This window comes from Myxocyprinus asiaticus, chromosome 1 (genome assembly GCF_019703515.2).
Source record: "Myxocyprinus asiaticus isolate MX2 ecotype Aquarium Trade chromosome 1, UBuf_Myxa_2, whole genome shotgun sequence".
Taxonomy (NCBI): domain Eukaryota; kingdom Metazoa; phylum Chordata; class Actinopteri; order Cypriniformes; family Catostomidae; genus Myxocyprinus; species Myxocyprinus asiaticus.
The window spans coordinates 9,905,027-9,918,729 of NC_059344.1; the positions used below are offsets into that span (position 1 = coordinate 9,905,027).

Here is a 13,703-nt window from a genome sequence, read left to right on the forward strand (position 1 = left end):
CGGTGTGAGATATAAGAGTAAGGGTAATAAAGTGCAGTGCTGATGTATTTTGATCGTGGGAGATCAAGAGTTCAGAAGTCTGATTGCTTGGGGGAAGAAGCTATCATGGAGTCGGCTGGTGCGGGTCCTGATGCTGCGACACCGCCTACCTGATGGTAGCAGTGAGAACAGCCCATGGCTCGGGTGGCTGGAGTCTCTGATGATCCTCCGAGCTTTTTTCACACACCGCCTTGTATATATTAAGCTCACCTCCGATGATGTGTCTGGCAGTTCGCACCACCCTTTGCAGTGCTTTGCGGTTGTGGGCGGTGCTATTGCCGTACCAGGCGGAGATACAGCCAGTCAGGATGCTCTCCACAGTGCAGGTGTAGAACCATGTGAGGATGTGGTGGTTCATTCCAAACTTCCTCAGCCGTCTCAGGAAGAAGAGGCACTGATGAGCCTTCTTCACAACGGCCTCAGTGTGGATGGACCATGTGAGTTCCTCAGTGATGTGGACACCCAGGAACTTGAAGCTGCTGACTCTCTCCACTGGTGCTCCATTGATGGTGATGGGACTGTGTTCACTGTCTTTTCTTCTGAAGTCCACCACAAGCTCCTTTGTCTTACTGACGTTGAGGGAGAGGTTGTGCTCCTGACACCAGTGTGTCAGGGTGTGCACCTCCTCTCTGTAGGCTGTTTCATCATTGTCAGTGATCAGACCTACCACCGTCGTGTCATCAGCAAACTTAATGATGGCATTGGAGCTATGTGTTGCCACACAGTCATGTGTGTACAAGGAATACAGTAGTGGGCTGAGAACACAGCCCTGCGGGGCTCCAGTGTTGAGGGTTAGTGATGAGATGTTGCTGCCTATTCTAACCACCTGGCGTCTGCTTGACAGGAAGTCCAGGATCCAGCTGCACAGCGAGCTGTTTAAGCCCAGAGCCTGGAGTTTCTCATCTAGCTTGGAGGGCACTATGGTGTTGAATGCTGAGCTGTAGTCTACAAACAGCATTCTCACATAAGTGTTCTTTTTATCCAGGTGGGAGAGAGAGCAGTGTGTATTGTAGATGCAATGGCATCATCAGTGGAGCGGTTGTTGCGGTAAGCAAACTGCAGCGGGTCAAGATTGAGTGGCAATACAGAGCAGATGTAATCTCTGATTAGTCTCTCAAAACATTTGCTGATGTTGGGGGTCAGAGCAACAGGACGCCAGTCATTTAAACAAGTTATTTTTGATTGTTTTGGTACAGGCACAATGGTGGATGGTTTAAAGCATGTGGGGACTACAGACAAAGAGAGGGAAAGGTTGAAAATGTCCGTAAAAACACCAGCCAGCTGGTTCGGCACGCTCTGATGACACGGCCCGGAATGCCGTCTGGGCCCGCGGCTTTGCGGATATTCACCCGTCGGAAGGATCGGGTTACATCTGCTACAGAGACGGAGAGTGAACTAACCTCTGTAGCTTCAGCCGCGAGAGCTCTCTCCGCGAGGGCGGTGTTATTTCCCTCGAAACGAGCATAAAAAGTATTTAGCTCATCCGGTAGAGAGGCAGCGGTGTTCATGGCGGAGTTTTTATTCCCTTTAAAGTCCGTGATGATGTTAATTCCCTGCCACATGCTTCTAGAGTTGGTGGTGTTAAACTGTCCTTCAATCTTGCTCCTGTACTGGCGTTTTGCGGTTCTGGTAGTTTTTCGGAGGGTATAACTGGCTTGTTTATGCTCCTCCGCGTTCCCGGAATTAAAAGCGGAGGTCCGCACATTAAGTGCCGCGCGAACATCGCTATTGATCCATGGTTTCTGATTCGGATAGATCCGTATTGTCCTGGTCGGAATCACGTCCTCTACGCACGTTCTGATGAAACACATTACGCTATCAGCGTAAAGCTCGATGTCGTCATCAGAGGCGGACCGGAACATCTCCCAGTCCGTGTGATCAAAACAGTCTTGTAGCGTAGAATCTGACTGGTCCGACCAGCACTGGATTGTTCTGAGGGTGGGTGCTTCCTGTTTCAATTTCTGCCTGTAAGCGGGCAGAAGCAGAATGGAAGAGTGGTCCGATTTGCCAAATGGTGGGCGGGGGAGGGATTTGTAGCCATCCCGGAACGGAGAGTAGCAATGGTCCAAAACCCGGTCCCCTCGTGTGTTGAAACTAATGTGCTGGTGATATTTTGGCGCGACTGATTTTAAACTGGCTTTATTAAAGTCCCCGGTCACAATGAACACGGCTTCAGGGTGCGCGGTTTCCTGCTCACTTATTCTCCCATACAGTTCCTTGAGTGCCCGGTCTGTGTCGGCTTGTGGGGGATGTACACAGCAGTGATAATGACCGCTGTGAATTCCCTCGGTAGCCAGAATGGTCGACACAGAAGCATAAGAAATTCCAGATCAGGAGAACAGAAAGACTTGATAGAATGTACGTTCCTCTGATCACACCAGGATTTGTTGATCATAAAACATACACCACCTCCTCTAGTTTTACCTGAGAGGTCTTTCGCTCTGTCCGCTCGGTGCACGGAGAACCCCGCGGGTTCAATGGCTGAGTCTGGAATCTCCGCAGACATCCGAGTTTCTGTTAGGCAGATAATGCAGCAGTCCCTCGTCTCTCGTTGGAAAGAGATCTGCGCTTTCAGCTCGCAGAGCTTGTTATCCAGAGACTGAACATTTGCCAGTAGAATAGTGGGTAGCGGGGGTCGATTTGCACGGCGTCTTTGAGAACGCCGGCTCTGTTTCCCCTTTTCCTCCTGCGTTTCCGCGGCCGTGCTGCCCAGACAAAGGGCTCCGCTTAAGTGTTTGTAAACAGTGGGTCGGCATTGAGGTGCATAGATGGTCTCTTCTTCTTCTGCTCTTTTTCCTGTTGTGGCGGTTAGCAAGCAGTGTTGCATTACCGCACACTCCTCCTCCTGGATTAGAGTGTGGATCGCCTGTGACTGACTGTATTCTTCGTCTGACTGCATGCACTGAACCGTGACGTCAGTACCGTAACTGTTCGGGACTAATACATGTACCGTTACACCCCTAAAATATATATATATATATATATAATACGATTAAATTAATCACAGAGTAGCCATTCATTTTTTTTCCATGCATTTGTCGATGACGGGTGCATGAGATATTTGTGTTGGCACTCCTGGAAGTGTCATGACGCAGATGTGTTTGCAGCATCGGATCTGTGCAGATATGCCATTAAGACCAATCCATAACAGTGCGAGTAATGCTTCACGTACAATAAATTGGCTTTCAGCCTTGTCGTCATGATTAACAGGCTAATGATTGGGGAAAATTCTGTCATGTGCAGGGTTGGGAGGTTTACATTTGAAATGTATTCCACTACAGATTACAGAATACATGCTGTAAAATGTAATTTGTAACGTATTCCATTAGATTACTCAAGGTTAGTAACGTATTCTAAATACTTTGGATTACTTCAGCACTGGTCGATTTTTTTCACTTGTTTTGACTTTAAAAACTCTGCCAGTACAGTAAGACAAAATTCACGTTAAAAATACATTATCTGAAAAACATATCTTATGCAGCGTTGTTTCTAAAACAAGATACATCTGATCTTGTTTTAAGGATTTTTAGATATTTTTACAGGAAAAGAATATGATTTTTGCCCTTATATCAAAGGTCTTACTAGAAAAAAATTAATTATGATCTAACGTGATTTTTCTTGATAAAAATTATGATTGTGCCTGGTAATACGTGCATGTAAAATGACTAGAAATAGCATTTTAGCTTAGCATAAAACTGACAATTTACACAAGGTTTATTTCTATTTCTTCTGCTCCAAACTTACTTCAAACTTACTTCTCTGTCTGCTCGTATGAATGTAACACATAAGAAAGTGTTTCACTGCTGTTCAAATGCACTTTGGATCGCATCATTTATATGTATAAATGTTTTCCATCTGAAAGGACTAAATATTAAATGAAACAAATGACAATAAAATGCTAATCTCTTCAGTAATCAAAATACTTTTTGAATGTAACTGTATTTTAATTACCAATGATTTAAATTGTAACTGTAGTGGAATACAGTTACTTATAGTTTGTATTTTAAATATGTAATCCCATTACATGTATTCCGTTATTCCCCAGCCCTGTGTGACACTACATTTTTGCGTTATTTTTGTCGGTTTCTAGCGACATTTGAAGTATCGACATTAGTTTATGCGCTAGAGTTAAACGAAAAAATATTATGTTGATTCTTGTGAAATTTTTGCGATTAATTTGCGTTTCCATCAGTTATATTGGTAACTTTTCGATGCGCTGCACTTTTTGTCGTAAAAAAACCCTTGGATGGAAACGTAGTTAATGTTGCTTAATTTTAGATCGCCTAGAAACTCGTGAACATTCAGTGTATTGCCCAGGCCTACTGTTAACACATTTAAATATTTAATCATAATTAATCTCATAATTGTTTTGGCATTAATTATGATTAATATCACATTTTAAGAAAGTCTCTATTTTTTTCTTTTTAAAATGCAGTGCATTTAGTTTTGAGGCATTTAGATCCTCTGAAATATCAGGGAATGTTGAAAGAGTTTTTTGAAGTCCTTATCCAGTTATCATGAACGACTAGAAAAGTCATGGCAGTTCATTGGTCAAAAGAACATGTCACAAAGATTTTTGCCACTTGCAGTCCAGCATTACAGTATTTTAAGGTGATATTTATTGTCACACAGAACAGAATGATCCAGATTTCATATATAATATGTAATGCATATTTGGTAAATGCAGTAATGTCATTAAATACATTTAAATGTAACCGCATAAAAACATATCTAATTAAAGCGATAGTTCACCCAAAAATAAAAATTCTCACATAATTTACTCGCCCAGATGTGACCTTTCTTCTGCAGAACACAAATGAAGATTTTTAGAAGAATATCTTAGCTCTGTACGTCCATACAATGCAAGTGAATGGTGACCAGAACTCTGAAGGTCCAAAAAGGACATAAAGATTCACTCCAGTGGTTAAATCTATATCTTCTAAAGCGATATGATAGGCGTAAATGAGAAACAGATCAATATTTAAGAACATTTTTACTGTAAATCTACACTTTAACTTTCATTTCCATATTCTGGTGTGGAATTGACTATCTCACATTCAACCACTTACTGGTCCAGGCTGGTCAAAGGTGGAGATTGATAGTAAAAATGTCTTAAATATTGATCCGTTTCTCACCCACACTGATGATATTGTTTCAGAAGATATGGATTTAACCACTGGTGTTATATGGATTACTTTTATGAGTCCTCTGTCATTTTTGGATCTTCTGAGTTCTGGTCACCATTCAGTTGTATTGTGAGGACCAACAGATTTGAGAGATTCTTCTAAAAGCCTTCATTTGTGTTCTGCAGATGAAAGAAAGTCATACACATCTGGAATGGCAGGAGGGTAAGTAAATGATGAGAGAATTTTCATTTATGGGTGAACTATCCCTTTAAATTGACAAATGAACTATGACAACCTTAAATTTTACTACAATGTTTTCTCCTGTCAAGGACCGCAGCTTGGACGATCGTAATTTTCGGTTAATGATTCAGGGCTGTTCTTGTAGTTTCATTTGAACTGAGTTTCGAAATAAGGTGTTGGCTTGTGAACCTCATAAATAAATACATGGGAGCTCTCTCCAAGGGTCTGTACAGCAGCGTGCACTTTTTTTCGAGAGAGAGAACATAGGAGAAGTGGATGGTGGACTTTATCAAATATTTATTTGATTCTGAAACCATTGGCGGGTGAACGTATTGAAGTATGTTCATTTTCTCAGCCAGCTGCAGTTGCAGTGTTGGAAAAGCTATTTAGAATTAAAGTAGTTAAACTACAGTCAAACTACTACTAACAAACCTAGTTAACTACATTGAAGATATTTAAGGGGGCAATATCATTTTAAGTATCCTTATAACTATCACATAATAAATATTATATTTATAATTAGAATATTGCTTTTCTGGTCCCCCAAAAAATGAGGATCTAATTTAGGGTAACCGCATTAAACAGCATTTGAACAGATAAATTAACACTAAATACCACCAATGTAACTAGAAAAGTAATATACTGTAATTCATAAATATAGTTGAAAATATTTAACTGCCTCCCAGGGACTCAAAGGAATCAGTCAATCGTTTCTGAACTTTTTCATTTATGTGAACCATACAAATGAACTGATTCACTATGATGAATTGGACTTCTCAAAGCTTTATAGAGAGAGGGGGAATATTGTTGGAGAGCATGTATGATTATATTCTCAATTTGCTTGTCTGTAAAGCTGTGTGCTATTTAGTTTCACAGTGAATTATTTTAACCTTTGGTGTTGAATATTTGTTTAACATCCTTGATTAGATCTATACAGCTCTGAAAAAAAAAAAGCAAAACGCTCACTGTGGTCATTGATATCTTTGAATGTGTGTGGAAATTTTGTTTGATTTTTAGTCATCATGGGAGTGCTTTGACTCTATTTCTGTCTAATACTATTGCATCTATACACCAGGTGTTCAACAAAAAATCAGTGTTTTTGTGACTGATTATGATGATATTTTCTGGCTTTCAGAAATGGGCACAGATCTGTCAGGACCAGTAGCCATGCCAGTCGCAGTGGTGGGCGCAGGCCAGGTCAGGATGGCGGGCACCATGCCAGGACGAGGAGGCAAGCGGAGATCAGCAGGGTGAGTAATATTGCAAAGCAACATATTGAGTTCAGAATACAAAAGTGTCAAAATTGAACATTCCTACAAGGTCAGATATGTCCATATTCCATATTTCGTTTAGCTTTTTTCCTGGCTTTTTTTCCATTATTATGTCATGAATCAAAATTCAGAACGTCATCTTCAGAAGACTACCATCTTAAAGGGAATATTTCTCTTTATGTAAAGACTCCAAGAAATCTGAGTTTTTTGGAAAACTGGAGTTTTGCAGCTTTTCATCCATGTCTGTTAGGTTGAGACTAACAGATCCATATGCTGGTGTACTCCTAAAAGTTGACGAAACATGTCCTCAAATGTTCTTGAAACTCCTATTTTACTAATTATCATAATGTCTAATAATGTCTTCTGATTGGAATGAAAATTCATACCTTAAGTCTAAAAAAGGATCCCCAGAGGAAACTGCATAAACCAAACATGTTTATCACTCATCATCTGTTATGGAGGACTCCTCTTCTTCATCATCTCTAGTTATGTCACACTATATTATTTGTTTTTTATGGTTAAGGGGTTTATTTTATATGACAGGAAATAAGAAGAACATAATTCTAATTTATATTTATGTCTTTCTCATGGGTGCAAGTATGGGATTTACTGAGCTAAATGTATGTTTTGAATATTCCATTAGAGTAGAATTACACTCAGACCATTTCCATTTCCCTTTTTGATTTGTAACTAGTTGCACCTAATAAACATGCAAAAAAAAAAAAAACGATTTTTCCTAAAAATTGATGTCTTCTTTTTATCAAATTATATATTATGATTCTTGGAGTGTTGATTATTCATGTTTTTAAGACGTTACAGACATTACAGCTCATTTTCTGTAAAGCTGCTTTTGAACAATGTGTATTGGGGGAAAAAGTACAAAACAGTATACAAATAAAAATTATTTGACTTGATTTCACTTTTATGTTACAATGTTTTTTTCTACTTTGGCAACAAAACCTCTTTGCACTGTCAAACAAACAAGTGATAGTCAGTGCTGAAGCATTTTACCAATCAGAAATTAGCTTAATTCTGAATTAAGTAATGTCCAGCATTGTCCAATCACTGCCAACCAGCCGCGGGCCGTGCATTTTAAGTCTAGGCCTTCAGTGCGATTCATGCCATTAAGAAAACACAGTTTCACAATGACTAAGACGCTATACCTATCATACATTACGTGGCAGTCAACTAATAATACCAACTGACATTTTAAAAACACGTCCACACACAAAAGCCAGAACTTGAATGACACTTAATGCTCAAGCAAGCCTAATTTTAACTGCAGCATGACTGTTTTGTGAAATGAACATCAAAAATCATAATTTTTCATATGAATCACCAAGGAGGTCTATAATACTTGGAAAAATCTATCTAATAATATTTGCTTGCAATAAATTTTGTTTCGTCAGGTTACACGTATATTCTGTGTTCCATTCAGGTTGGATGAGGGATATTCCTACTTGATATCTCCGACCATAAATGCATTCCATTCCCAGATATTCGGAAGATGACGTTTAAGGAAACAAAACTGCAATGCTCCCGTTAGCTTAGCAGGGGTTTGACACTCACTAGAGATGTCTCCTAGCAACCCAACTGATAAACAATGCTGTAGCGCTAGCATTTGTGCTTCAGATGTACGATTATCAAAAGAGATTATGTTTTATACACCTGTTTCTGCAGGCGTTTGTTAAACAAGCTTTAATATCATGTAATGTGGAAGCAAACTCATTCATTGATATTACTTAATAAAGTGAATGTTTGTCACTCACTTTGTATATCTCCCTGAGTGTCGACATGTTTGTGTGACATCATGCCTCTGCATCTCGGCGAAATCGGAGTTGAGAATTTCTGTACGAGCCTACAAATTGTAATTCTGACTTCAAGATGCATTCCATTGCACTTTTCCTAGTAGGAAGTTATAAAATCCCACTTTCCGAGTTGAATGGAACGCAGCACTACTTTTCAAAACTTGATCTGACACTGAATGCTCAAGCAGCCTAATTTACACTTAGAAAACTCTTGATGTTGCTATAACAATGCAAAAAGCACTTACCAATTTACTTGAAGTGAAAATCAGTCCTCCTTTCCTGTTTAATAAATTAAGCAATCACACAGTCATGCAGAACATCTCCTGTTTATAAATCCATAAGGATCTCTTTCTCAATGGCGTTAGCGGCAGTAATGACGATCTCGCGCTCTTCGCTTTCAAATTACGTCACTTAAAACGTGATTGCCTCACTCAAGGCCAGCTAGAAGGCCTCAACCGGGACATAGCCTAAAGATCACACCCACCAAGAACAAATAAATCAATCTGATTGGCTGATCAATCTGACAATCTGACTTTAGTTGCTCATTCATTTGCACTTTTGAGGGATTCTGTGGAAATTCTGAAGGCCTGAGGGGGTGGAGTTCAGACTCACGCGCTGCTTTCTGCCAACGAGCTCGGCTTCGGGCATGCGATTTGTGAAACAGCCGTCACACTTTGCTTGTAAGCATCAAGGAATAAATTCTGACTGGATAAACTTTTCGTTTTTCTCTATTTGTTTGTAGCTTAAGAGTGGAAAGCGATTTAAAAATACATATATTTATTTATTTGGCATGTTAGGCCAGCAGAGAAGGCTTTACTGGCCCTGAGAATTCACCACTGCTGTTAACCATGTTAAAATAAAATTTAGCATTATAATTTCTGATTCTATATACTGATTACCATTGTCCCATGTCTGCCAACCATGTTGAGTGGTGCAAACATCATCTGCAGCCTGAAACTGAACTTTTGACCAGAAGTTAGGAGCGAATACACTTGTCTGCATAGGAAAGCTATAGGATGCTCCTTTGCTCCCTAATTAGTAGGGATGCACCGATCCGATACCTGGATCGGTATCGGCTCTGATACTGACGTTTTTAAATAGATCGGGTATCGGTCTGATGAGCCCGATCCAAGTCCGTTACTGTGTGTTAGTCATGTTCGTTACTGTCAAGCTCAAAAAATGACATAAAAGAACCATTAAAACATAAAGTAGTTCATATGACTCATAGCCACTTAAAGACGTGCAATAGCTCTGTGAGTCACAAAAGGCTGTGTTTAATAAGTAAATATATAAAATGCACGCGCAGCTCCAGCGCGTTATTGAATGGTACTGCTCTTTTTACACACACCCATGGCTATTTTTAGCCTTCACGCGGTGCGCAATATTTGAGCGCTACTTACAAACATCATCTCAGATGTAGATGCTCAATAGGTCGGTTCACTTATAATATGCATTTAGAATGGCACTGGAGGTGCTTTACCAATATTTGAATAAGAAGCGAATTAAACTACTGTGAACTTTCCTACAAACAGACACATACAGGAGAGTTCAGAATGTCAAAATAAAAGCATGAGGGTTTAAAAGTTAAAGTTGTCACGGAGAGACTCATGGAGGCAGAGATATGAACTCAGTAGCAGGGTTTATTGAACAGATGATTGAAACAGTGATGTAAACATTGTGAGTAAATCCAGTTGAGCAGAGTGGCAAACAGTAGGTGAGTAATATCCAGACAGGGTATAGACGTGATGAACAGATGAAAGAGATAACTCACAACAGTCTTATGATACTTGCAGGCAATAATGAAGACACAGGTATGTTTAACATAGTAGAAAGGTATGGAGTCTCAGAGATACTGTCGATGAGAACAGACAAAGAGTGTGTGTGAAAGCGGGGTATATATGCAGTCCTTGATTAGCCACTAATGATATGCAGGTGCGTGTAATCAGAATTCAGGGGAGAGTGAGCACTGTGACTGCAGTGAGGAAGAAAGAGAGAGACCGGTGGATCCGTGACAAAAGGTGCACGATTGAGATATATTACTATAATATTTAAGTTGAATGGGTTCCAAAAAATGACTGTGTGAATGAAAAGTGAGCTGATTTCTTACAACTAAATTGAACAAAAAGAGATCTGAATCCTTTAAAGTCCAGATACAAGTTGAAAAAAAAATTGCAAAAAAAAAAAAAAAAAAACAGCTTCTTTTCTACTGATGACTTATACTGGAATTACTGTTAATTTTGCTGCTACATTATCCAGTATACTAGTTAGCAATAAAGTTTTTCTCTAAGCTATACATTTATATTGAAATAATGTGCAGTTAGAGGTTTGTGTTTCTTTACATATTAAAGAGTACACTCAATTAGTTCCACACAATAATGTAAAGATATTCTAAACTGATTATGCAAAAAAACAACACTGGTATCGGATCGGGATCGGTATCGGTATCGGCCGATACTGATATTTCCGATATTGGAATCGGATAGCAAGAGAAAAAGTGGTAAAAAGTGCAAAAAAAAGTTCATCCCTACTAATTATTGAATGACTTAAAGGGAAAGTTCAGCCAAAAATGAAAATTCTCTCATTATTGATGATATCCCAGGTGTGTATGACTTACTTTCTTCACAGACGGTCAACATATATGTCATCGATACTACTCCAGCTGTTAAATTAATGTCTTCTAAAGCGATACGATCACTTTTGGTGTGAAAAATATAAATATTAAAGTACTTTTTAACTATAAACCATCGCTTCCATTAGACTTCACGAGAGGGTGGAGTCCAAGCAGTCTCTCGTGTGATGTATTCGCGTTGCCATGATACAGATGTAATCTCGCATTCTCCACTCGGTTGAGACATCCAGGATGAGCACACAAATGCACCATTGTGAGGAAAGAAACAGATAAATACAGATCTAAACCAAAACAACCAAGCTACTGTACAGCATTCCTCCTCCTCACTTGTAAACAGCGTTGCTCTTCCAGCTGTGACGCACTTGCCTCAGTTCTCACGTGTTTCAAATGCTAATGCGATTACGTCACATGCACATTAGGGCTGAAACGATTAGTCAACGTTATCGACAACGTCAACAATAAAATAAAAAAATAAAAAATGGTCGACAAAAAGTTCTGTTGTCGAATAGCCGTTTGATGTCATTTAACATAACATGAGATCATACGAAACTAATGAGGAGAGGAAGAAGACAGCTCACAGTACAGATGCACTCCAAACTTTCACAGCTTCAGGTGATGTAGATCGCAAAATATGAGGGAATTATACAAAAATACAAAAGTAAATACAGAAGCATTCTCGTTGTGCAATAAGTGGAGCTGGAGCTGCCGCTCCACTGATGCGTGTTGAGCTTCTTTAAAGGAAACTTTAAAGTTACATCTTTATATTTAATGCATTATAGCTTTATTAAAGTTCAAATAATAAGGAAGCAGGTCATGTAAATAACTACAAACTCCAAAACTGTCATTTCTCTGTGCGGTCAGCACATCTTCTACCTCTTTGCGAAGTGTCCCGATCTAAGAGGGAGAGATTGAAACGGCACCCGGCTGAGGCACACACTGTCGCTGGGATGCTCATCCCCCTCACGCACGCTTGCTGCAGCTAGATTATAATGTGATGGCTCGTGACTTATTGTATCATAATACAGTATATGTGTCACTGTGCATTTCTTATCTTGAAGAAAATTGGCAATACGCAGCTTTATTAAAAAGAGAGAGTTTGTTTTGTTGTAAGTTAAAAATGGATTGAAGTGAACGGAAAGGTGAGAGAGGGTGGTCTTTGCCCCGTTATACACTGCAACAAAATACGTTTTTGATTTGTTTTTGTTTTGGCTTGTTTTCCGATATAAATATCTAAAACTCCTTTAAAACAACGTACATTTAATTTAGCAGAATTTTTTTTTATTTTTTTATCTGAGAATGTTGAATGTAATATTAAAAAAAATACAAATATTTTAAAGTATCTAAAAATCCTTTTAAAAAAAGATGCATTCACCTGAGAAGCAGCATATAAGATATTTAGACTTTAAGAGAATAAATCTTGAATATAAGTATATTTTGTCTTTACTGCACTCGCAGAAGTATAACCAAGTGAAAAAATACACTTGTATTTGTCTCTTAAAGCAAGTCTAAATATCTTATCTGTTGCTTCTCAAGAAAATATAGTTTTTAGACAGTTTTAAATGGAAAACAAGACAAAACACTTGATTAACAACAGGATTGCTGTGAATTTTATACAGAATTAAACTTAATAAAAATATTTTTTTCCCTTTAATTCAGTGAATGTCTTTAAGAGGTATTTTTAAAAGATGATTGTGTCTACTTTATTGTTAGCAAGCACGTTTAATACAACCTTTTAAGTCGCGGCACAAACTGAATAGTTGATTAAGAGTTAATAATTAATCGAATAGTCATTCTAATAATTGTTAGATTGGTCGATTATCAAAATAATCGTTAGTTGCAGACCTAATGCACATACCACTTCAGAACAGATGCATGATTTAGAGTAAAAAAAAAAAAAAAAGTACTTAAATATTTGTCTTTTTCAAAGCAAAAGTGATCGGATCACTTTAGAAGACATTAACTAACAGCTGGTGTCTTATGAATGACGTTTATGCTGGCTGTCTGTGATTTTTGGAGCTTCAAAAAAGAAATCTCCATTCACTTGCATTTTAAGGACCTACTTAGCTGAGATATTTTCCTATTTTTTCTTCAAATGTGTTCTGGTGACGAAAGCAAGTCATACACACCTGGGATATCATGAGGGTGAGTAAATAATGAGAGAATTTTCATTTTTGGGTGAACTATCCCTTTAACCTCCAGTGTGTCATCTGACTGAACTGGTCTCAGAACAGTTTGAAATGCACCTTATTTTCATCCTAACTCCACTTACAGCCTCTGAAAGCAACATTTTCCAACTTTTGGATGCACTGATTAATTCTCAATGGGATAATGCACAGTGGATCTAGTAATTTCTAAGGTAAGGAAGGCTCATTGTCCTCGCAGGAGGTCATCGTGTTTAACAGTGTGCTGTTTCGCGATAAATGGCTGACATTTTTTAAATGGCATATCGGATGAAGCAAAAGATGTTACTCTTTTGAATCAAATAGGTTTCAGTGTAAAAACTTGATGAGGTTTCTTACCAGATGTAGACTTCTGGTAGCATACTTCACTGAGATAGGCGCCATGTTGTTTTGTCACATGACTCGATGAA

General features: G+C 38.7%; 1 protein-coding gene across 4 annotated transcripts in view; it reads left to right on the forward strand.

The window, feature by feature from the left end:
* The window catches only part of arnt2 (aryl-hydrocarbon receptor nuclear translocator 2), a 150,712-nt gene that overhangs the window by 24,673 nt on the left and 112,336 nt on the right, over positions 1–13,703 (forward strand). For all 4 annotated transcript variants that reach the window (XM_051664632.1, XM_051664708.1, XM_051664771.1 and 1 more), the window contains exon 2: positions 6,541–6,655. In XM_051664632.1, the coding sequence (XP_051520592.1) occupies positions 6,541–6,655 (115 nt within the window). The remainder of the gene's footprint in view (positions 1–6,540; positions 6,656–13,703) is intronic.